The sequence below is a fragment of the Pleurodeles waltl genome, chromosome 8, assembly GCF_031143425.1.
Source record: "Pleurodeles waltl isolate 20211129_DDA chromosome 8, aPleWal1.hap1.20221129, whole genome shotgun sequence".
Classification (NCBI taxonomy): domain Eukaryota; kingdom Metazoa; phylum Chordata; class Amphibia; order Caudata; family Salamandridae; genus Pleurodeles; species Pleurodeles waltl.
The window spans coordinates 189,883,857-189,908,355 of record NC_090447.1 but is presented as its reverse complement, the minus strand read 5'-3'; the positions used below and the strand labels follow the sequence as shown (position 1 = coordinate 189,908,355).

Genomic DNA, 24,499 nt, shown 5'->3' with positions numbered 1-24,499 from the left:
GTGGGGGCAAGAAGAAGGAGGCAGAGGGGACCAAGAGTGAGGGGCAAGAGGCTATGGAGGGAGCTGCCATTTATTCAAACTGTCTGGGGTTAGATGGGAGGGAGAGGGAAAGGTACAGGCTAGTTAGGGGTGGGAGTAAGCAAGAGAAAAAAGTGCCACAAGGGGAAGGGGCCAGGAGAGTGCCAAAGACTGGGTCATTAACATACCAGCTAAGTTCAGGTCTTATGCAGATTTTTCCTCCTGACTGTGTGTTTACAGGGGGCGGGTGGTGCATCTCCAAGGTGTCATGCCTCAGGAAGAGAGTAAGAAAATGCTGCTCTTCCCAGATTCCTTACATTGGTCTACTGTGGCAGCGCAGTGTTAATTAAAGGGGGGGGGGTTACACAAACGGCTTCTTTAAGATATTGCAGTGGCTTTTGTGAACATTGTAGGGCTTATACAAAAGTTATAAATTTCCCTTTTTTTCCCCAAGTCACAAAATCTTGGAGGGTCTGATAAGAGGCACTATTACACTGCCACTAAACCACTTTAAAGAGTCCAATGAGGTGTGAAATGAGAACACACCCCTGAGGTATGTTTAATCCTGGAGTAAACGGTTAAATTGAGTCCACTCAGGAGCAATAGGTGGTCCAAACAATTGAAGCATCGTTAAACCACCAGTAAATCACTTGACGGAGTTCTTCCAGGAGTGTGCTCACAGGTGGGCTCCTGTAACTCCTGGAGGAAACATCATTAAGACAGATATGGAGTCAACCCTGGTACAATAGATAGTTTTGCGCCTAGCGCACCATTAAGACTAAAGATAAACCACTATTTACAGTCTAACCTGGTGCAATAGAACCCCAAACCCCTGAGACACTTTAAAGCCACAAGTAATATGTTGAGTGCACACAGCAGGGTAATCCTAGAATTGTCAACTACATATTTGCCCATTTCGAGGCTTTGTGGTTCAGCTGTGGATACCCCTAGGAGATAGATGTTAGGTTTACAGAAAATAGAGAGAAGGGCAGGAGAAAGGAGGGCAGTGGGCTGTGGGAAGAGGCGTACTTTCTGTTGCTAGGTCCTTCCCAGCCCAAGAATGGAATGACACTACCGGAAGACACCTTAACCCTTCCACACTTCACCTGGGTGAGGTGAGAGAAATGATTAAATAGAGCCCATCTAGTGCCAGTGGCAAAGGAGAGTGAGGGTTGGGAATTGAGAACCATGGCCAGAGAACCAAAGCCCAAACACGTGTAAGCAAGAAACACTTAAACATTCAAGCATACCTTTTAAACAAACCCAATACTGCTTCCATTTCCGGCGAGTTGCAGGTTCCACTTTTTTATTTTTCTTGTGCACTAGGAAGTTTTTCACAGCAAGGGCACCTGCTTTGCGTACAGTTCCCTGAGTGGCAGTAGGTAGGAAGTCGGATTGCCCTGGTGAGCTCAAAGTGCCGCTGCTTTGTTCATCGCTCAGTTGAGAGTTTGCTTCCTCGACATTTTCCCGACATGCGCTGCTCATCTCCAGCTCCCGCCTAAAGTTCTCGTACACGCCCTGGCGCAGCACATCCGTCGAACTGCTGCCGCTTTCGCTGCCCACGAAAGCCCTCAACAATGGTGGGGAATAACTGGACGTGGTAGCATTCGAATGCCTTGAAAGTAAGTCTGTGTCAGTCGGTGTGCAGTTAATGCCGCTATCAGCGAACTCGCTTCCATCACCGGTATGGACATCCTAAGGAAAAGAAGAACACAGAGTTAGTGTTCTCAATAAGCAAGCCTTCAAAGCGGCTGCATGAGTTGATGGAAAGTTGTGCAACAAAATATGGGATATTCCAAAAATCAGAAATTTTTAAGCATCGTTCTGGCTTTTTTATTTATTGCTAGTATCACATTTTTTCATTACATTTCATTTACATCTATTTCTCAAATCAGCACCTTTTAGACCTTCAGTAAAAGTAATAGTTTTTAATGTAAAAGTCCTAAAGCTACCAATTAATTTAATAAATGGGTTTGATGGTTCATTTGTCTGAATCTAGCCAGCTTTATTTACAATGTCAAAACTCACTAAAGTCATTATTCCTGCCTACTTTTGTCAGTTATACATTTTTGCCATTTCACAGACTTTTCCAATGGCATGCAATCAAAGTATGTCTAACTTATACAGTGCGAAATACAAAAGAAAAGAGTTTTGGCATTTACATAGATATAGACTAATGCATGTCCATTTCACCCTTCTCATGTGCACTTCCTAAATGCATAACCTCCCCATTAATGGAGCAAAGAATGTTTTTAAAAATCATCACTGAATTGTATTGGTATTTATATAGTGATCTCCATCCGTCTCTTGAGCCTAACACACTATCTGGACTGTCGTATGATTTATATAGCGCCAGCTAGCAATGTTGAGGTCGTGTATCATTCTTTTGTCGAATATCAACAAACTCAGTCAGTCAATGTGAGCTGAGACTGCGCTCCCTCAGGATTCTAACTTCTAAAAGGCAAACTCGCTGCTGTGGGGACGTTTGGCTCACCCCTGATAGCTTGGCTCAAGCAACAAACGCAACAGTCAGGGAAATGGATACAGTTGCACGTGCAATAGTAACCAGAGCATAAATACAGTTAAACAGTACAAGACCCAAAGCAAGTTACTTAAAACTTGGAAAGGAAATGTGATGTTGGGATTAAAGGCTGCAGTAAAAAAAAGGTTGGGGAAAAACAGCCACCTGCGGTCCCAGAGATCATTGTTTTGATCAAAATGGCCTCCAAAGGCAGCAGTGTATTTGGTTCAGGCACTGAAAGGCAACAAAGACCCCCACAGCTCATTAAGGCGACAGAAATGGTTTTAGGAAATGCAACTTCAAAATTATATGTCCAACTCACTTGCAGCAAGATTACTAAAACAGAACCTCGACAAAACTGCCAATATCTTCAACCCTCTCTCACACATTAGACTACAATTTCCAGCTACAGGGACTCTAGAATTCCATCTTGTCTTTGGGATTTCTCTACTTTGCTGCAGAGCCACCTGCTTCGTTTATGGGACCTTCTAAAGTTTTAGGGAAGGCGTTTCAAATGAGCAGGCAATACAATTGTCCTGTTCCACTGGTTTTCCTACATGCAGCTTTGGATTCTACTCTTTCTAGGCATACTTTGCGCTCTCCAGCCACATGAGAAATGTACCAAATGAGTAAAGGATGCTTCTATGGCAGCCAACGCTCCCCTGTGCCTTTTGGAGTCAGCAAGAGGTTAGCGGCACTAGCACTTTGGATCATCTTCCTAGTCCCAGAGATTAATGGGGGAAGATGAGCAGCTCTGAGGCGGCCCCAGAGACAAGGAAAGGCCACCACCAACACCAGCTCTGAAAGAAGGTGGTAGGACATCCCAGCTCAGGAAGTCTGCAAACTTAGCTGTGGACATCCGCTGACTGCCAAAAGGTGATGGGAACGCAAGGCTCCCGCCTCAGAAAGAAGTACCTATGTTTACCTCACTCACGAACAGACTGCCACAGGCCCAGAAGTCAGAAAAGCTCTCCTTGAAGAAGATGTGAGGTGGCACGCAACAGCCCTTCAGCCAGAAACTCCAGGAGAATGACCAGATTTGGCAACCTCCTTAAACTACCCCTCAGACAAACCCTATTCCCTGCTGTCCTCACTAACGGAGGATAAAAATTCCAATATAAAAGAGCGGCCCACCGAGTACACCCCAGGAGAGGGACAGTGCCACACAATTCTATTCCACCCAGAATACAGATCACTTGGGAATATGGACATCCACAACCGGGGAAACATACTAAAACTCTTAGGGCAGATTGCAGGACTTACCAACATTACCTCAGAAATGATCAAATCTGTAGAATTCATAGAGTAAGGGCCAGGGAGAGCCAATGAATCAGCCAAAGTTATTTGGTAGTCTGATAGCCTGGCTGGGGCAGTTCTCAAGGAAAGCAAACACTTCAAGAAGTGGGGAATCATCCTGGAAGGGGTAGAAGACCTCGGTTATCCATACCCTTTCAGGGCATGAAAAAGTGCATTTGTCAACAAAAGGAGGCTGTCTGTGGCTCCCCCACGGTCCTACGGGGTGCAATGGGCCCACACTTTGGGTCAGACTGCAACACCACAGGGAGTGCCTGGTCCACACATCACGTGCTGAAACAGAAGGACAGCAATGAGAGAGACGACTGGCGTTGGGTAGCCCATGTCCTCAAAAAGACTAAATCTCCGCCCCAGGAGATAAGGAGGCTCATTACAGTCACTGCTTAAGGATCTGCTCTTGGAATATCCATAGACCAAAGGACAAACTGCAAGTCCTGACACACTCAACTATCTTCAGGGATTCTCGGTCATTGCTCTACAAGAAACTTGGGCCCTGAACCAATCCCCATCCTAGGCTATTTCCACACCCTCCTACCTGCTATCAAGGAAGGCAATTCGGCCTCTGGAAGGAGGGCCTCAGGGTGTATCTCTCAACTGCTCTAAAGGCCAGCTGCAAGATGCTTTCTTCCAACTCTGACAAATTTCTCACTGTGCACTTGACTAATCAACACAGAAGGAAGGAGCAAGGGCTAATCCTTGTCAACATATATATGCCTCTGAGATGGTAAAAACAAGAGGAAATGTCAAACTTGCTTGTGAACCACATCATTCAAGTGGCTGGCTCTCACCCACTCCTTCCTCTACTAGTAACAGGGGACTTCAACATAAACATGTTAGGGGGGGTCAGAAACTAACAAGGTCATCGATGCCCAGGAACACCAGTGGCCTATCCCGGAACAAGCACTGATTAAAATGGCAAAAAGAAGCAACAAAGGAGCAGCCTTAGTAGACTCTCTTGAGCACTTAGGTCTCAGAACGCAAATAGCCAATTTAGCGAAGATAACCTCCCCTTATCTTTCAATGCCGCAAATGGAAACTCATTAATCAATTTCACCTTGGTCTCCCTATCACTGATGCAAAAGGTCTCTTCCTTCAAACTGGGTCTAAGGCCCGAAAGCAATAACCTACCACAGGAAGTGGTTTTCACTTCGACCCCAGCCCTACATATGACCAACACAGAACATGCTGGCTCCGTACACCTGAGCCAGCTGAAAAGAATAAAATGGACAACTACTTCTTTAGCTTCCCTGGCAGAGGAAGCAGATAAGCACTTAAAAGCCTCCCGAAGAAGAGAAGCGTCAAAGAAGGACAAATAGGAGGCTTTTATTGACTCATACACCCAGCAATTCACCAGAAATGTCGCAGCTATTAGATGCAAACCTACAGAAGTCATAAAGAAGTCTTATACTTCGCATAGTTTGAAACAGCTAAAGAGGAAAGTTATTCAAGCACTCCGGTTGGTCCGCCGATTTCCCAATTAAGAATGCCACCTCACCTAACTGAACAAGCAAAAGTAAAGCTGAAACAGACGGCATGGGAAACCAGCAGGTTACACACAGAGAAATTTTGGGATAAACTCATCTGGACATCAAACACAAAAATGACAGTAAATTCTGCAGTACTGTAAATGCCCTGAAAAACCCACAAGGTCCAGTCTTGGACTCAAACATCTCAGAGGTGGGTTGGATGTCCTTTTTGAAACTCCATTTCCAGCAAACCAAAGGCAACGAGGCTCATGCTACCATCAGCAGGCCCACCCAGCTTGACAAGCCAGCAGCCTGTTGCTCCAGTAATGTGGACAGCGAACTCGCCATCTCCCAGGCAGATATCTAACGGCTAATAGACAGAGGGAGAAAGATGGGAGCCCCCGGCCCAAATGGGGCTCCTCAGGTCATCTATAAATTAGATCCACCCAAGTAGGCTGAAGTCATGGACCCCCCCCCCCATCTTCAACAATGCCCTGGCCAGAAGACCAATCCCAGAATCCTGGAGGGATCCATAATCTCTCCAATACACATAGGCGGCGACAAGTCGGATCCTGGAAGCTACCGTCTGATCGCACTTATAGACAATGAAGCTAAGTACTACACCGGTGCTCTCCTTGAACATCTGGTCAACTGGGCCAGTCAAGAATCAATAATCCCCCTCAAACCAAACAGGGTTTGTCAGTAACTCAGGGACGGACACCATCATTATGGCTCCATCTCTCATATTAGACTCCTCAAAGGCCGTGAAACTCCCACGCTATCTCTGCTTCATTGACTTCAAAGCAGCCTTCGACAGCATCAATCAAAACAGACTCTTTGAGAAACTTAAAAGCTGGCAAATCCCACAGTAACTCCTGAAAGCCATTGAGACCCTGTACATCAGCACGTGAGTTCAAATTAAACTGGGCAATGGATCAAACTTATCCAGGAACATCCAGATGACAAGAGGTCTAAAACTGGGCTGTGTCTTGGCCCCCACGTTATTCAATCTTTTCATGGCTGACTTTTCAACAACACTCTTCAGTCAACTTCCACGCACCACGTTTGGGGAAGAATCAACTGGTGAACCTTCTATATGCAGATGACGTTCAGTAGAACAAGGGTAGGCATGCAATGTCTCCTGAAAGCCACAGAAGACTACTCCCTTGAGAACAGGCTGCAAATCAACCATAAAAAAAACAAAATAATGATAATAAGCAAGAGATCCCTGAAGGGAGTTACAACCTGGGGGCTAATTGGGAGCACACTTGAGGAAACATCAACTTATAAATATCTAGGCCTTTTGCTCGATTATCATGGTTCCTTTCTCAAACATAAAGAAGAACTAAGATAGAAGGGGGTTGCCCTCTCCATGGGGCTACAGACATTGTTAACAAAACTGAACAAGTACACTCTCAGCCCACTGCTAGAAGTAGCAGGAACTAAGGTGGTTACCACATTAGCCTACGGCAGTATTGCACTTCACGGTAGAGATGTAAAGGTCTTGAACGCTACAATAGTGAGTATCTACTGGCAAATGTTCAAGCTCTCAAGGCATACATCACCAGCACAGATAAGGCTGGAGTTTGGCTTACTCAAACAGTCTCTAGCAAGGAGAGCAGCCTTTACCAACTTTTTTCACAAAACAAGGACTGCAGTCACAAACACCATAAATGGTGACATCTGGGAAGAAAAAATGATGAAGCTCCGCTCATCAGCAAGAAAATACCTTGATACCTCAATAAAACAGTTTGACATCGAGAGCCTATGGACATCGGAGCTTAAACACAAACTTTTCAAAACTTCAACCAAAAAAATAACTAAATTTGTGTCCCTCTTTGTAGACAAGAAAGCCCTTGAGAAAAGGCACCATGCCTGGCTAGTTTTAGACAGTTATAAGATCCTAGCTCCCCAGCCATATCTGGGTGAAACTTTACCCTACAGTTTCAAGGTTAAGTACTTGCTCTATCGCATGGGGGTCCTTCCAGTAGGAATACATAAGAGTCCATGGTGACGTCCACAAAAAACGGTCTTTATCGGCTCTGCGGGTTAACACCTGAAACGGTGACCCACATGTTCTGCCTGTGCCCCAGAACCCTGTAGACTTCTGAGACCACTGTGTGTTCATCTGGGAGTCCATACATGCAGACATGTGTCAGTAATCGGTCTTAACTCTACCAACCAAAATCTGATCGCCCATACGGTGAGATATCTGGAGGGTGTGCAGCGCGCCCTGGCCGATGTAATCACAGCTGACACCAATTTGCTGTAACAAGCCTTCTGCCAGGGAGAAAAAGTCAAATACCTCCCAGTGTCAAATGACCCTTGTCTATTGAACGGGATACAAGTGTAATGATTTTACTTTACGGATCTATTTCTTTTAAGAGTAATGGTTTGATGTTATGCATTTTTATTGTGCATAAGTGCAATGGTTTTCATCAACTAGGTGCACTGATAATAACATTTGATTTGATTAGTCCCAGAGATTCAAGCTCGAGCTAGTTTCTAATGTATTCACATTCACAGGAGGAGGAAAGTTCTTCTCTTTTCTTCTTTTCCAATAGCTCTTAGCTGGACCATAACCATTGCTTCCAAAGTATTTTCCAGTCATGGAAGTGTGGCATCGGACTAACACTCTGAAGGTCAGTTCCACACAGAGCCTCTTGTAATGGGGACGGAATCAAGATTCAAAAGGGATTGCAAGTGACTTAATTGAATGACTTTTTCAATTGATCCAGGAAGAAATACTCACGTTTTCCTCTTTCCTCTAATCGAGAAGGAGTTAGTGGTTGCTCATACTTTACAAAAACCCACCACCAGTAGTGACTGGTCCTGATTCATCTGAACAACAGTTTAACTCCACACAGAAGGGGTGCTCTTTTGTTAAACAATAAATGGGAAGTGGTTATTCATAGCCTGCATTTTCCAGGATCCTCTCTACCAGGCCTTATTCGCAGGAGCCAGTGACAAAGAGCTTCCACTGACTAGTAGGTAGTTTTTCCCTGATACGCCTAATTCTGACCAGTCCTGTCCCTTGATTCGAAACTGTCCTTAACTGCTCATTACAGGTTGTGAAAGTGGCACTAGGCAGCTAGTTGCACTTGTGAATCTTGAATCACGAGGAACACTTCTCTCATATTCAGCTATCCCTTGTAAGTCTTCATAATGAATGCCCTTGGGGGGCCCTAACTGGTCTACACTAGTGGACTGAGCTTTGACCTACTGGGAAATAAAATGCAAAAGCTACAATACATCTAGGTGGAGCTTCCCATTCAGTTGTATTCCTAGCCTGGAGGGAGCACACCACCTCAACAATAAATTAGCCTTCAATGGCTGCCTCATGTCAGATGTGTAAGCTTTCCTGACTGAGAAGTTCAGACAAGATGCCGGGGTGACGTTTCTTTTGGCGAATGCTAGCTGCCTTTCCATGCCAAAAACCACGATTAGCCGGTAAGGGCACAAAACATTCTCAACACAAGAAGAATTACTCGCTTTCCCACACCTTTTGTCACACCTCCGAAAGGCCAGCCACCCAGACAAAGAACAAACGTTGGGGACCATCTTTGGTTTATGAAAAGCGGTGATAAATCCTCTCAACTCAGTAAATGTTGCATTTTTTGGCTCCAACAAATTACTCCGTGGCATATTTCGGCTCTATAAATGATTGATAGCACAACAAAATAGAATAATCCAATTCCAGGGAAATTCTGGATATGTTCTGTTCACTGGCTCCCACAAATTCGGAGGTCGTATTTTGCTTTAAGTGTTCTAGCCTTAGTGGGGGGGGGGGGGAAACGAATTGATTTGGGAGTTTTGACATCTCTCTGCAACAAGAGCTACCTGAATATTATTGTAAGGGCTAGGATGACAACAGAGCTACCTGAAAATTATGGTAAGGATGACAATAGATATGTTAAAAGGACAACTCAGTACATAGGCAAAAGGGTCCAATGAGTCAAAGAGAGACAAGGTGAATAGCCCATCAATTGGGTACAAAGACACCCCATGAATGATACAACCATGGAGAACTTGTCTACTATCACTACTGACATTGTATACATTGAGGGCACTGCTGACGCAATGTGTTATTTTTACTCGGATATTTTTGTACATTGTGATTTAGTAAAGGTAAGGTAAATTAAATGGCTCAAATATGTAGTGAATTAAGATGGAATTTATTTAACAATATTAGGAGGCTTTCAGGCATTACAGCTTAGGTTAGAGGAAAATGCACATGATCAAGGGAAAACTATCAACATTTGTCCATAGAAATATGAATTGATCACGTGACTAGTGAATGAAGCTCAGATGAATAAAATACAAGAAAGTGTTGCATATTTTTATTGCAGAACAGATGGCGTTGGGCTATTAATGAGGAATAACAAGTGCAATGCTGTGCAATTCCTTTAGTGGTATGCCAGCAGGCAGGTAGTTTGAAAAGTAAAGTTACACAAACCACAGCACATCATAACTGCAATGCCACAACACACGAAGAGCAAAAAATGTCCGTAAGCCACAGCAGAAACAATTAACAATATGAACATCATTATAAGCAGCACTAACCACAAACAGGAAAAACACATTAATAGCAATAAACATAATAAAGCAGTTCAACCATTATCACTCCACCCTTAACTTCACTGGCTACCTGACAAGCCAGTATTATCAGTAAAACATCCTATAAAAGCAGTAGCAAACAACACTTCGTCCTTGTTGTTAGAAATTAACCATCCCAAAAGACAAATATAGCACTCAAAGCCATATTACATCACAAGAATGAAAATCTAGGAATGCAAGAAGAAAAACAAGAAAGTCGTGTAAAGTCCTTCTGAAGGTATCCACCTTATGAAAAACATGCCACCTCAGAAGTGCCTTGCTTGTCCACTCCTGCAATAGAGAAATGATCTGAAAATACATTGATACATGGAGCTTCACATCCATCGATGTTGAAGCGGAGCTCCTGCCCGTGCCATCGAAAGAGAACCCCCAGTCCCACTCGTCTGTGGATGGTATTTAAATATTTTCCAGCTAGTTTTACGCTGCAACACGAACGCGCCCCAGTTCAGCCTGCTATTAGATACTTTGTTACCCCGAGTCTAATCCCAGTGTAATCGAACATGCCTAGGAGCAGAAAGAGGGGCAAGTGCTTGGAAACAGAGCAACACACAGTACAGCAGAAAGAGAAAGACGAGGATTCAGTGGGCCAGGATAAATACTCACCACAGCAAAAGAGATTCCGTGCTACTGTGAAAGACCTAAAACCCAATATCAACACCACGGTTGAATTCCCATTGTTGGAATAACTATAGGTGGCACTACATTCCTGCATCCTTATCTCATTACATTACAAGAAAGTCAAAGCTCTTGGGTTGATGAAGCCAGCTTTATTTATTTAAAAAAAAAAAAAATCAGCCTAACACACTTATGGCAGCCATGATGATGCTTTGCAATGGTATTACGCTGTGAGTACTGTGTGGATAACACTGGTTCTCAGTCAGTTACCTTTTTTAGGGCAGCAGCCCAGTGGGTCAAACATCTCCTGGATCTGAGTAAGGATTGCTGGGAGGAATGGGGTGGGCATGTTGTGGCAACATTGATGATGCAGTGTTGTATTAAAGATGTTTTATATATTTTGGTGTCAAATTGTTTATGCTGTTTCTTGTAGCTTCCTCAGCCAGTTTAGGGTTAATCCTAGAACTCGGCTGAGAAACTGAAGAGTGAGAGGAATTTTAATGAGACTTTTTAATGGTTCTTCTCTATATGGGAATGCAGGAGTTCAGTTGCAGCAGAAGCTCTAATGAAGTCTGTTAAGCCTTTATGATTTAGTAAACCTCTACTAGGCCACCTCCAAATACTTAACAGCACCTCGGACGGGCTGGGGAAACAAAAGCAGCCCTGGAAAAAATGCTCAAACCTTTGTCTCCTCACACAATATCTCTTTCCAACCATCCAGTCTCTCTTCCGCCTTCTCTTCTCTCTTTAGCTCTTCTCCTCTTTGATTGCTTTCTCTCTACATTCCCCCTTCTTCCCTGTCTATCTCTCTTAAATGAATTATCCCCATGCCTGCTGCAATTAACCACCTGCTACAATTACCCAGGGAGCGGGGGAAGTATCCTAGGCACCAGGAGGAGTCCTGGGATTCCAAAACAAGGCTCCGTGGGCTCCAGACGACCGGGGAAATATCCAGTGGAATAAAAGGTCTTTCTAGTCCTGTACAACACCCAGAGAGCCAGATACTGCCAGGATGCCAGACAGACCTGCACCTTGACCTCCAGGTGAGAGAACCGGACTGAGCAAGAGGAAGGCAAACCTAGCAAGACAAACAGAGAGAGAAATGTGGGCGACCGGCAACCAAGGCTTAGCACCATGCACTCTTTGTTACTCCAAAAGCTCCATAATCGAGCCATCTGACTTCAGAATAAAACTACCCATGAAAACATCACTCATAAAAAAATAAAAATAAAAACTCAAAGCAAAACCGATGCACTCATTAAAAATAGGACTCATAGTATCCATTTGGGCTCAATTACAGAGTTCTGTGCATTAACTGCTGAATCTAGTGCAACATCCTAGGCCCTGCAAAGACCTAATTCATGGTGCTATATCGACTTGTAAGAAAACAAGCATTTCACAGGTTTCCTCCCTTTTTTGCCATTTGAACTTCTAGCTGCTGGTTTTTCAATTTTGGGAGAGCGCGGTGGCCAGCTGTCCAGACCATAGTGTCAGTGTTCAGTCCCTTTACAAAAGTTATGCTGGATTGAGAGTTCCCAGTTGGCATGTACTGACCTACTTATAAGTTTCTAGTTTACGTTACCCAGGTACCAAGAGCCCGAGAGTTCACACAAGGCTGAAGCACTGGTTGTGCCACCCTGCGTGTGACAAAGTGAAAGCATGTCTCTCAACCAGCCACTGGTAAGGCTATATCACATTGTCCGTTCAACTTTGCCATTGCCATTAATGACAAAGTCCCAAAGTCACTTTATAGTGTGTGTGTGTGTGTGTGTGTGTGTATATGTATATATATACATATATATATATATATATATATATATTATATATATAGATATGTGAGTCTCCTTTAAGGAAGGTTAGCAAACCCCATGGCAAGGAGCTGTATATTATTAAGTGTTAGACCTGTCAGCTCTTGGCATTGTTGCCCCTATCTTTTTGGTTCTGACCTCCCATTTTTGATCCTGTGCTGAATTTCGTTTTTGCTGGCTTTAGGACTCTGTGCACTTTACCACTGCTGACAAGTGCAACACTGCAAATGTTTCCTATCTAAATTGTATTGCTCATTGGTTTATCCATGATTACTGTTAGACTTGGCATCCTTGGCGTGGTCTGCCCTAACTTTTTGCCTCTACTTCCCAGGTTGCTTCTGTGTGCTGGACTGTTTTTGTGGTTTTGTTACTCTGGGCACTTTACCACTGCTGACCAGTGCTAAAGTGCAAGTGCTCCGTATATGAAATTGTATGTGTAACTGGCTTTTCCATGATTGGCATATTTAATTTAGTAGTAAGTCCCAAGTAAAGTGCACTAGAGGTGCCCAGGGCAAATGGTACTAGTGGGCCTGCAGCACTTGTTGCACCACCCACACGAGAAGCCCTGTAAACATTTTCTTTTACTACATGTAAGTCACCCCTAAAGTAGGCCCAAAGTAGCCCCATGGGCAGGGTGCATTGTACTTAGAGGTATGTGTGTTACATGTCCTGGTAGTGAAATACTGCTAAACATGGTTTTCATTATTGCACAGCCTATCTCTCCCTTAGGGTAACATGGGGATTGCCTTGAAATATCTTTAAGTATAATTTCCCAATGGGAGCAGATAGAGATGTGGAGTTTGGGGTTTAAAAATACACCTTTTGGTGATTTTTGAACTGTGAGGTTAAAAATGCCACTTTTAGAAAGAAGGCATTATCTTGTTAATCATTCTGTGCCTCTGCCTGCCTGCTTCATACATGTCTGGGTCACGATGACAGTTCGGCTGTTAGTGCATTCACTCTAGACAGTCACACAAGGGGAGCTGAGATGTACCCTGCATATCCTGAAGTCCCATCACCACACTGATGGGTCTTCCTGAACCAAAGTGGAGAGAGGAGCTGAGACTCGCACCTGAATAGGGTTGTGCCTGTCCTCCCACAAAGCAGTCTCCAACACCCTGGAGATTAGGTTTGGGGCCAGGGTATGGAAAGGCAGGGTCTTGTGCACTACAAAGACTTCTCCTTGAAGTTTGCCTTCTTCAAAGATAGAAATGGTAAATACTGGACCTCAGACACCACATAGTTAGAATCCTTCTAAACTGAGGAAATTCCGCCAGGAAGAAGAGCTGGATGCTATAGGAGGGACTGCCACTCTGACTGTTGCTTTGTTGTGCTGGCCTACTGCTTCTGTCCTGGGAGTGGGCTTGGCTTTCTACATCCTACTTTCAAAGGTTCTCCCAGGTCTTCGACTGAGCTTGCCTCCAGTTAAGCAATCTTAGAGACATCAAAGACTTCATCAGCCAGTACTAGGGCTCTCTCCTACTGAGATTCCTAACTTGACAAGTGGTGCCAACTCCAGTATCTGGGCCCTTGGAAGTGCAAGCTGGTGATCTGATGGAGAAAATCCACGCATCAATGTGCCGCATCCGAAGAATCGACAAAGTGTCTGTCTTGTGGCTGCAGATTCGATCCAGCATCTGTTCCACAGTCGTTCCAGTTGTTCATGAGTCCCAATTTTTCAGTGACCCCGCACCTCAGAATGGAACGGAGGCTGCATGTCCAGACATCTATGCATAGCCTTTCCTGCGAGGAAAGAAATTGACGCATCACCTTCCCTACACTGTAAGGGTCTATTACGTTGCTTTGCTTTTGCAGTGCCTCATCTCCCCTGCAGTCAGCATAGTCTTTGTTTTTGACACATCCCAGGTACTGTGTGCTAAAAAGATTTAACCATTGATTGCTATGGATTAAGACTCTTAAACCTTTAAAATTGTTATCTTTACTTGTCTATGTTGGATTTGTGTTCTTTTGGTCTTATTTTACTCAGCTAAATATTAGCTATGTCTCTAAACTGGTGGTGGTGGTGGGTGTGGGTATGGGTGTGGGTGTGTGTGTGGGGGGGGGTGTGTGTGTATGAAAACTTTACGCATTCCCTCTGAGATAAGCCGGACTGCTCGTGCCAAGCTACCAAGGGGCTGAGTAGGGGTTGTCTTAGCTGGGTGACTCCCTCCGTCACCCTGACTAGAGTGAGGGTGCCTACTTGGACAGGGTACTAACTGCTGTCAATTACAGACCCCATTTATAACATTAAGCAAGACATAGTTTCATATATGTCTTAGCACCTAAAATACGTTTTTTTGCTGAGGAAAGTTAGTAACCCCATTGGCTAACACAGAGTTACCAGCTGGCATCCCAGCCTGGCTAACTTCTGAATAGGTCTACCTAACAGGGTACTATAGGGTATCAAATTAAGCGAGGCATTAAATGTGACGAGATGGTCAAGTCGATGTTTAGGTCACTTTTAAAGTTAAGCAACTTTTAGAATGTTGCCACTCTCCCCCAGCTAGTCCAGTGGCATCACAAAGGCCTGGCAGACAGACAGCTTTCAACTGACCCTGGGGAGATGTGGGAATGACTCCCAGGCTTAGGAACAGAGGCAGGTGCCGCAGAGTGAGGTTTGACCTTCTGTCCCAGGATGGCCGCTTGGAGTGTTAGCCAAAAAAGGCGAGCTTCAAAGGGGGAAGTCCCTTTTGAAGGGCAATTCGTGATAATACTCCAGAACAGGCTGCCTTTTGTTCTAGTAGACACATTGGAGGCAGGTACAGAGAGGGGAAACCCAATGGCAGAACTGGTTTTCCAGTAGGCATGTAGCCCTTAGGTAGCAACATCTCTGGGGTGGGCTACCAAGCTCCTGATGACCAAGAAGGGTCATGCCACCTTGAAAGGGGCAAGAATGTTGCATTCTGGGATAGCCAGATAACACCTATTACAGGAACTTTGTCATCCAAGAGAAGGGGTCCAACTAGCCCATTGGTTAGTAACTGTTTTGTCCCCTTGGGATCTTTCCTGGGATAAACATGGCAACCCTGGCAACCTGCCTTTCAGTACGCTGTGGATTTGGACAGCAGATCGAAGGAAGACCATCCTGCTGGCATTGAAAGTGCACAGAGAGAAGCTGCACCATTGGAACAACTGCACCTGTTGCACATTGGGCTAGTAAAGTTGTGATCACATCCATTGCTCCTGGCTCAGGGAAAAGTTGATTCCCACTCCCAGATCAAAGTAGTGACTCCCAGGGTCAATTGGCTGCCCTCCTGGAGCAACAGCTGAGATACTGAGGCTGGAAGAGGCCAAATCGCCATGTTGGTAGCCATGCAGAAGTTTTGCCGCCATCTGTCACCAGACCCCTCCAGAGATTTATCCGAGATAGCCAAAAGTTACACCTATAGTTGCTGGACCCACCAAAGACTTGCAGCCGGACTGCTGTGTCACAGGAATGGAGGATCTTCCGCAGCTGCCCTTCTACCATCGCAAAGAGGACTTGTGGGACTCCAAGTTTAATGGCCAAAGTCATTCTACATCAACAATGAACCAAATAATCTGCTAGACCTTACCCCCATCGATGGCACAGCATCAGGAGTATCTTTGAGCATCTTTTCATCCTGCATCCCAAGCACTTCATTGTCATCTATGGCGGTTGCATGCTAAAGGCTGGAACTTGACTGGAAAAGGCTCTGGTGGCCAGATAACTGTCCAAAGTATACTTATTGCCCCCCTAGACCTCTGCCCTGTAAACATTGGTTGCCAAACCCAGGTTGGAGGTGCCGAACAAACACTTACAAGCTTTTCAAACGTTTACAAACTTTTTGATGACAAATGCTTGCGGTTGAATTAAAAAGTTATTTAATGTTCAAAAATTCATATTTCCTAAACACTCCAGTAGATTTTAATGATCAATGACTAAATATTCATAAAAATATGCTCTATGTTTATAAATTGGTGTCATGTTTCTTTCCTGTTCTTTGAGTTTTCTATTTTGTTGTTTGGTGATGCTAAGTGCTTTACATTAAGTTCCTTTGCCAGGGCTTACTCCTCGCAGCAACTGCTACCCATGGTTGAGCTTAAGGTGAAGTAAACAAGCCTGACTGGACCCACGATCGTATCAGAGCGTGCCCTGCACGATGAGGCCCCAGGGCCATATCATGCAGTACACCTAAATTGTAACAGTACTGCAACAGCTACTTCGTTTTTGTGCATACATTTGTCAAGCTATCATTTTTTACATTACTTGCTTTTGTAGCTTTGTAGTTTGCGACTTGGCATTGCTAACATCTGGATATGCCTAACCCACATTTTTAGCTGATTTTGCATCTTAAACACTGAATCAACCTGGCCCACAAGGCATACACACGTAAAATAATAGTATCTGCCTGTACTCAACAGGCCTATTTTGAGAGGACTCAACATATACTCATTTTCTTCCTGCTGCAGGAACATAAAAGTTCTTTAGAAAGGCTGAAGCTATGGGTAACAATGATATCTTCGAGGGGTCCCCGAACCTCTTTTTCCTGGTGTCATCTCAATCTAAAAACCTTTGCCACATACTTAAGGGAATACAGGGTAAATAATCACTGTTGAAGATGTTGCCACGCCTGCAACAGTGCTTTATAACCAATTGACTGCCTCCTTTCCTTAATCATGACACTGTAAGGTCAAAATATCACCTACCCCAACCGAAACACAATAGGAAAGCCTCGCGCTCCAGAACATCTGTGTAGGTAGTCTTCAGTTTTATTTTAAATATAGCCAAGTAGATTGAGAATGTTTCAGCGGGGAACTTCAGTTTCACTCGAAATAGAGCCAAGTAGATTGAGGATGTTTCTGCAGGGCATTTCAAAGGCAGTGCTAAAAATATACACTTGGTTTACGAAACTGGAAGAAATTGATTGCCATGGTAATTACTTCGCTGCGCACTAAATCTAATCATGTAACAGGAAAAACAAGAAAATATAGTTGGAAACTCAAATTATAAAGAGAACTTCAAAACAGAGCGATACTAATGATAAAGCACAGGGGCAGCCCTCCAACAAGCACACCAAATTAGTGCCAAACCACAAAATGAGGGACATAAGGTACAGCAATAAAAGTCATTCATTTAACTAATCCAAGTTACCTCTAGTGACTTATTTCCCAACAATGGAAATATAACCTGTTCAGTGGTTGGGGGCCTGATGCACACATGGGTTCCTGGCCTCATCAATGGTGGTGAAGACCTTTTAGCACCAATGCCCCAATAGTTTTTAATAACGATTGTCCAGTCCAGTGTTTTTTACTTACGCAAAAAGGTATCTAATATACCAATTATGGAATACTTCATAGAAAGAATAGGTGCAAGGAACCCTGGGTTTACCCAGGGGCGGCTCCTCCATTTGGGCCCCCCTACCAGCAGCTGCAGCTTCAAACCTTTACAAGCAAACCATAATAAACACTGTTTATTATTGTTTCCTTATGGGGAGGGCCACGGGGATGACGAGGAGTGAGAGCGCATTTGTGTGTTTGGCCGCCCATCTCGGGCTGGCCAAACACACATGCGCAGTAGGATCTCTCCAGCCCAGCAACACAGCTGCCGGGCAGGAGAGAGCCTGCACAGGCTTCCAGTCTGCCTGGGAGCACACTGCCAATCCTGACACTGCTCTGAGCAGCGTCAGGATTGGCCGCAGGGCAGGCTGGGAGCCTGCACCTACCTGCAGCGACGGGAGAGAGGCGTAGCGCGACAGAGGTAAGTGTTTTTTTTGGGGGGAGGGGGTTTATTTAATTTTTATTCTCCTAGCTGCAGGCATAGAGGTCGCATATGTAGTGGTCACACTGGGAGAGCAGATGCAGTCTCCAGTGCAGTTCAGGCTCAAACAGAAACCCATCACATAAAGCTGAAAAGACTATCCGCATGTCAATTGGTACATTCACTGGAGTCTCTATGGGGATGGGAGCTGGCTTCGTGTGAGGCACTGAGGTACAACCTCCATAGTGAAGCAAGCTCAAGGCAGGGATGCTTCCTGATGAACGCGCTTAACGTCCTGCCCAAAACTGTTTTCTTAGTACAATTTTTTTTAAGCTTATGTCCATAAAGAAATGTATAATGGAAACAGAAACCCATCAAAAGAGAATATATGTGAAAAGGCTTTATAATAATAAATCTCCCCCACCATGCACAGTTGTTTTGTGGAAATGTTCACTTCCAATATTACATTGATATTATTAATGATGTTTTCAAAGATCTTATGAGTGCTGTAATTTGTGGGGTGTAATTTAGGGGAGACTGCATTTTTTTGTTTTAAATTGTGGTGAAATTTGCGAATAGTTGCCATTTTTAGCACTTTTTTGCGTAGGGTAAGAGTACCTGCCCCCTTTTTTTTTTTTTTTTACATTTATTTTCGAGACTCGGTTGAAGCAGAATCTCAAAATGGCCAACAATTCCTGGTTGAGGTGTTGGGAGCCAATCCGATCTCTGCACAATATCAACAGTATTTGCAAATTCATCGCAACCCTATATGCAAATTTGGATTTCCATTAATTTCTCCTAAACTACTGAATGGATTTACCCCAAATAACAAAAATCACTCTTTCTGGACCACGAGGTACCTTCCTGCCAAATGTGGTGTAATTCCATCCAGCAGTTTTGGCTGTAGTCTGGTCTACAATCTCTATGGGAATTAAAATGGGAACTGCACTTTTTTTTTTACTCCCTTGTTTCTCTCCCCCTGCTTGACAGATCACCCATATATATATATATATATATATATATATATATATATATATATATATATATATATTCTGATTTTAATTTTTGGTGGTACTGGTACCGACACACTAGAAATAACGTTTCTGGAGGGATAGCCAAGGGCGCCCTAATTAGACTATAAATTTTTAGAAACTAAATTAGGACTCTAAGCAGCACCTCACAACGAATTAGGATGAGTACAGTTTAGGGAATCCTAGTATAAGGTGGTAAAATCACTCAGCAGTGCTGATGCAGGGACAGTGCTAGAGGTGGGCGGAACTCGCAGAGTTACATAAAAACTCTGCAAGATTCCACAGAGTTCCACCACAGTTCTCCGAGTTGGTACTCCTGTGAGGTGTTTTTCTCAGTTTTATAATAATGTGTTACTATAATGTCCCCTTCTATTAACTTCATATCCCATGGGTAGTATGCGCAACACACCAGAAACTGGATCAGACAGTATATGACCAGTTAACCCTAACTTCAGAAGTGAAGTGAGAGTGGTGCTTGTGTGTGTGTTTCAATAAGGACTTGCAGAAAATTCCTATAAGGCTCTTCCATTTCCTTTAAAGGCTAACTTTTGTATTTTTGGATGAGAGATGATTCAAGGAGCTTGCAATTCAGGCTCCATATCAAATTATACTGGGGGTCAAAAGTCGCGGGCCCCTTCACGACCAGCACATGTTGCACAATTCATCGTGGACAGCGGTAGCCGATTGCTCTTGGTGCCATGGGTGCCCAAAGTAATTCGGTCATGCTTTCTTCTCTGGCCTCTGTGATGTAGGGTGGCCCACTTCAGCATGCCACTGACTAACCCACACCAGCAATTATTCTCAAAGGCCAGGGAGGTGTCTGTAAACACTCAAGGCCCATGAGGATAAATGGAGCCAGGTGCTAAAGCGGGAGGTCACTTTCCTAGCTCCAGGCAGCACCAACAATGTAGCTGCGGATTCCGTTGGCTTGGTAAAGTCCTCTTTTTCTGGACATTGCACTGCTAAGCCAGTGTAATGAGCCTTCTCCACTGGACATGCTTTCTCTTGCATGAACTCCATCTACACCACTCTCTCAGTAGGTCAAGCAGATTCCTTCCCAAGGTGGAACTATCACACTCTCCCAGCAGGTACCTGCAGAATTGTTCAGTTGAGGTCCCCTCACTTTGGGGAGTCAGTCATTGGCACCAGCCCAGAATCTCCGGTGTATCTCTGACACTCTGTGGAGTGTCCCCTACACTGATCAATGAAAAATCCTGGCACCATATGTGCCTGGTTCAGTCCTACTGTTATACTATTTTCCAGAAAAAGATTGTTGACTCTCAATGCTGCGTTCAGAACTGGTCCAAAGCCGTTCCCTTACCTTGGGAATCCTTCTTCTAAACAGAAGACAAAGGGCCGGATTACAACTTTGGAGGAAGGTGTTAATCCGTCCCAAAAGTGACGGATTTACCACCAGCCGTATTACGAGTCCATTATATCCTATGGAACTCGTAATACGGCTGGTGGTATATCCGTCACTTTTGGGACGGATTAACACCTCCTCCAAAATTATAATCAGGCCCAAAGTCTTCATCTTCAAACGAAAGTTCAGCAGACTGAAGTCTCGAAAGGACAGCCCGGCTAACATTAGCACAATGAGGAATACAGCTCTCACTCCTAACAGCTTTCAGCCTTTTTGGTGTAACATCTCTGAAGGAACAAAAGGCAGGCCCCAACCTGAAAGTTTCCTTGGATCCTATAAAAGACTGCTATGCCTATGTTCCCACACTCCTCATCCAGACTAATGGGAGTGTGCCAGGAAAGGACAAATGGCACAATCCTACGAAACTGTAAATTCTAAAATTCTATTAAATAGACCAGCTTCCATTCCTCCCTCGCTTCAAATTGTGCTGTATCACAAAAGCCTCAGGAATGCTAGTAATTTACAATGACAACGTGGCAGGCTATTTCCAACCTCTATCTTGTGCAGTGTTCAGGCAGGCAGTAGTACTCCAAAATAGTTTTTGTTGACAGATATGCATAGAGTCCATATGCTCTACTGGCAGACACTACTACATATCCAGTCACGCACCGAAAATATAGCAAAAGGACCAAGTTGCAATACTTGGACAGAACTTTAGATGCAAGGCTGGTAAGCCACTAGCCAACGTTGGGAGAAGATAACAAACAACAACTGCCCTGCACCTAGGATAAAAAAATTGCTTTGCCCTCACTTTCACCCTTATTTCACCTTGTATGAGGCAGTAACCCCTATATCCAAGAAAGCTACACCTGGTGCATCCCTCCACGCCACAGATACTAACTCTGAGACATCATTACCGTTCACTGAACCTGTTTTCCAGTGCACATCCATGACAACTGTTGAGCATGTGGCCCACAACAACATCAACATATCATAGAAATAAAGTTGGGTAACTTGGTGAAGGAGCCCACAAAATCACACAGGGGACATTTCCATCTCACCAAAAAGCATGTGAAAACCTGCCTGTAGGAAGTTGACTCTGTATGTGCTATTTCAAAGTAAGGAATAGCATGCACAGAGTCCAAGGGTTCCCCTTAGAGGTAAGATAGTGGCAAAAAGAGATAATACTAATGCTCTATTTTGTGGTAGTGTGGTCGAGCAGTAGGCTTATCCAAGGAGTAGTGTTAAGCATTTGTTGTACATACACACAGGCAATAAATGAGGAACACACACTCAGAGACAAATCCAGCCAATAGGTTTTGTTATAGAAAAATATCTTTTCTTAGTTTATTTTAAGAACCACAGGTTCAAATTCTACATGTAATATCTCATTTGAAAGGTATTGCAGGTAAGTACTTTAGGAACTTTGAATAATTACAGTAGCATATATACTTTTCACATAAAACACAAATAGCTGTTTTAAAAGTGGACAGTGCAATTTCCACAGTTCCTGGGGGAGGTAAAGTATTGTTATTTTTAGCAGGTAAGTAAATCACTTACAGGTCTCAGTTTTGGGTCCAAGGTAGCCCACCATTGGGGGTTCAGAGCAACCCCAAAGTCACCACACCAGCAGCTCAGGATCAAAGAGGTGCCCAAAACACATAGGCTTCAATGGAGAGAAGGGGGTGCCCCGGTTCCAGTCTGCCAGCAGGTAAGTACCCGCGTCTTCGGAGGGCAGACCAGGGGGGTTTTGTAGGGCACCGGGGGGGACACAAGTCCACACAAAAAGTACACCCTCAGCAGCACGGGGGCGGCCGGGTGCAGTGTGCAAACAAGCGTCGGGTTCTCTGTAGGTTTCAATGGGAGACCAAGGGGTCTCTTCAGCGGTGCAGGCAGGCAAGGGGGGGGGCTCCTCGGGGTAGCCACCACCTGGGCAAGGGAGAGGGCCTCCTGGGGGTCACTCCTGCACAGAAGTTCCGTTCCTTCAGGTGCTGGGGGCTGCGGGTGCAGGGTCTTTTCCAGCCGTCGGGATCTTAGAGTTAGGCAGTCGCGGTCAGGGGGAGCCTCGGGATTCCCTCTGCAGGCGTCGCTGTGGGGGGTCAGGGGGGACAACTTTGGTTACTCACGGTCTTGGAGTCGCCGGAGGGTCCTCCCTGAGGTGTTGGTTCTCCACCAGTCGAGTCGGGGTCGCTGGGTGCAGTGTTGCAAGTCTCACGCTTATTGCGGGGATTTGCAGGGGTCTTTAAATCTGCTCCTCTGTAACAAAGTTGCAGTTCTTTCGGAGCAGTGCCGCTGTCCTCGGGAGTTTCTTGTCTTTCTTGAAGCAGGGCAGTCCTCTGAGGATTCAGAGGTCGCTGGTCCTTGGGAAAGCGTCGCTGGAGCAGGTTTCTTTGGAAGGCAGGAGACAGGCCGATAGGACTGGGGCCAAAGCAGTTGGTGTCTTCTTTCTTCTTCTGCAGGGGTTTTCAGCTCAGCAGTCCTCTTCTTCTTGTAAGTTGCAGGAATCTAAATTCTTAGGTTCAGGGGAGCCCTTAAATACTAAATTTAAGGGCGTGTTTAGGTCTGGGGGGTTAGTAGCCAATGGCTACTAGCCCTGAGGGTGGGTACACCCTCGTTTGTGCCTTCTCCCAAGGGGAGGGGGTCACATTCCTATCCCTATTGGGGGAATCCTCCATCTGCAAGATGGAGGATTTCTAAAAGTTAGAGTCACTTCAGCTCAGGACACCTTAGGGGCTGTCCTGACTGGCCAGTGACGACTCCTTGTTATTCTCATTATCTCTCTTGGACTTGCCGCCAAAAGTGGGGGCTGGGTCCAGGGGGCGGGCATCTCCACTAGCTGGAGTGCCCTGGGGCATTGTAACACGAAGCTTGAGCCTTTGAAGCTCACTGCTAGGTGTTACAGTTCCTGCAGGGGGGAGGTGTGAAGCACCTCCACCCAGAGCAGGCTTTGTTTCTGTCCTCAGAGAGCACAAAGGCTCTCACCGCATGGGGTCAGAAACTCGTCTCTCAGCAGCAGGCTGGCACAGACCAGTCAGTCCTGCACTGAACAATTGGGTAAAATACAGGGGGTATCTCTAAGATGCCCTCTGTGTGCATTTTTTAATAAATCTAACACTGGCATCAGTGTGGGTTTATTATTCTGAGAAGTTTGATACTAAACTTCCCAGTATTCAGTGTAGCCATTATGGAGCTGTGGAGTTCGTTTTTGACAGACTCCCAGCCCATATACTCTTATGGCTACCCTGCACTTACAATGTCTAAGTTTTTGCTTAGACACTGTAGGGGCATAGTGCTCATGCACATATGCTCTCACCTGTGGTATAGTGCACCCTGCCTTAGGGCTGTAAGGCCTGCTAGAGGGGTGACTTACCTATGCCACAGGCAGTGTGAGGTTGGCAGGGCACCCTGAGGGGAGTGCCATGTCGACTTAGTCATTTTCTCCCCACCAGCACACACAAGCTGGCAAGCAGTGTGTCTGTGCTGAGTGAGGGGTCCCCAGGGTGGCATAAGTCATGCTGCAGCCCTTAGAGACCTTCCCTGGCATCAGGGCCCTTGGTACCAGGGGTACCAGTTACAAGGGACTTACCTGGGTGTCAGGGTTGTGCCAATTGTAAAGACATTGGTACATTTTAGGTGAAAGAACACTGGTGCTGGGGCCTGGTTAGCAGGGTCCCAGCACACTTCTCAGTCAAGTCAGCATCAGTATCAGGCAAAAAGTGGGGGGTAACTGCAAAAGGGAGCCATTTCTTTACACTGCCCTAATTGGGAAAAATGTGGTCTACTTGCCCACCAGCATGACAATAAACATAACTTCAATGTAATAAACATTCACCAGGTTTGTTTTCCACCACAGGAGGTGAGCAACTTCCTGATAACAGGACGACCTGGAAATACTGTACTTGACTGGATCAATTTTAGCCTCTGAAACTAACTGTGGACCTATTGAAGACATTTTGTGTCACGTTAATGCTTCAAGTCAGTAGCTACCTTTTTTTCTTTTAATATGCTGTTTTGAAAGTAACGTTTA

General features: G+C 44.9%; 1 protein-coding gene across 3 annotated transcripts in view; it reads right to left on the bottom strand.

The window, feature by feature from the left end:
* TIAM1 (TIAM Rac1 associated GEF 1) overlaps positions 1–24,499 on the bottom strand; it is a 537,211-nt gene that overhangs the window by 335,008 nt on the left and 177,704 nt on the right. For all 3 annotated transcript variants that reach the window (XM_069204046.1, XM_069204045.1, XM_069204047.1), the window contains one exon: positions 1,269–1,713. In XM_069204046.1, the coding sequence (XP_069060147.1) occupies positions 1,269–1,713 (445 nt within the window). The remainder of the gene's footprint in view (positions 1–1,268; positions 1,714–24,499) is intronic.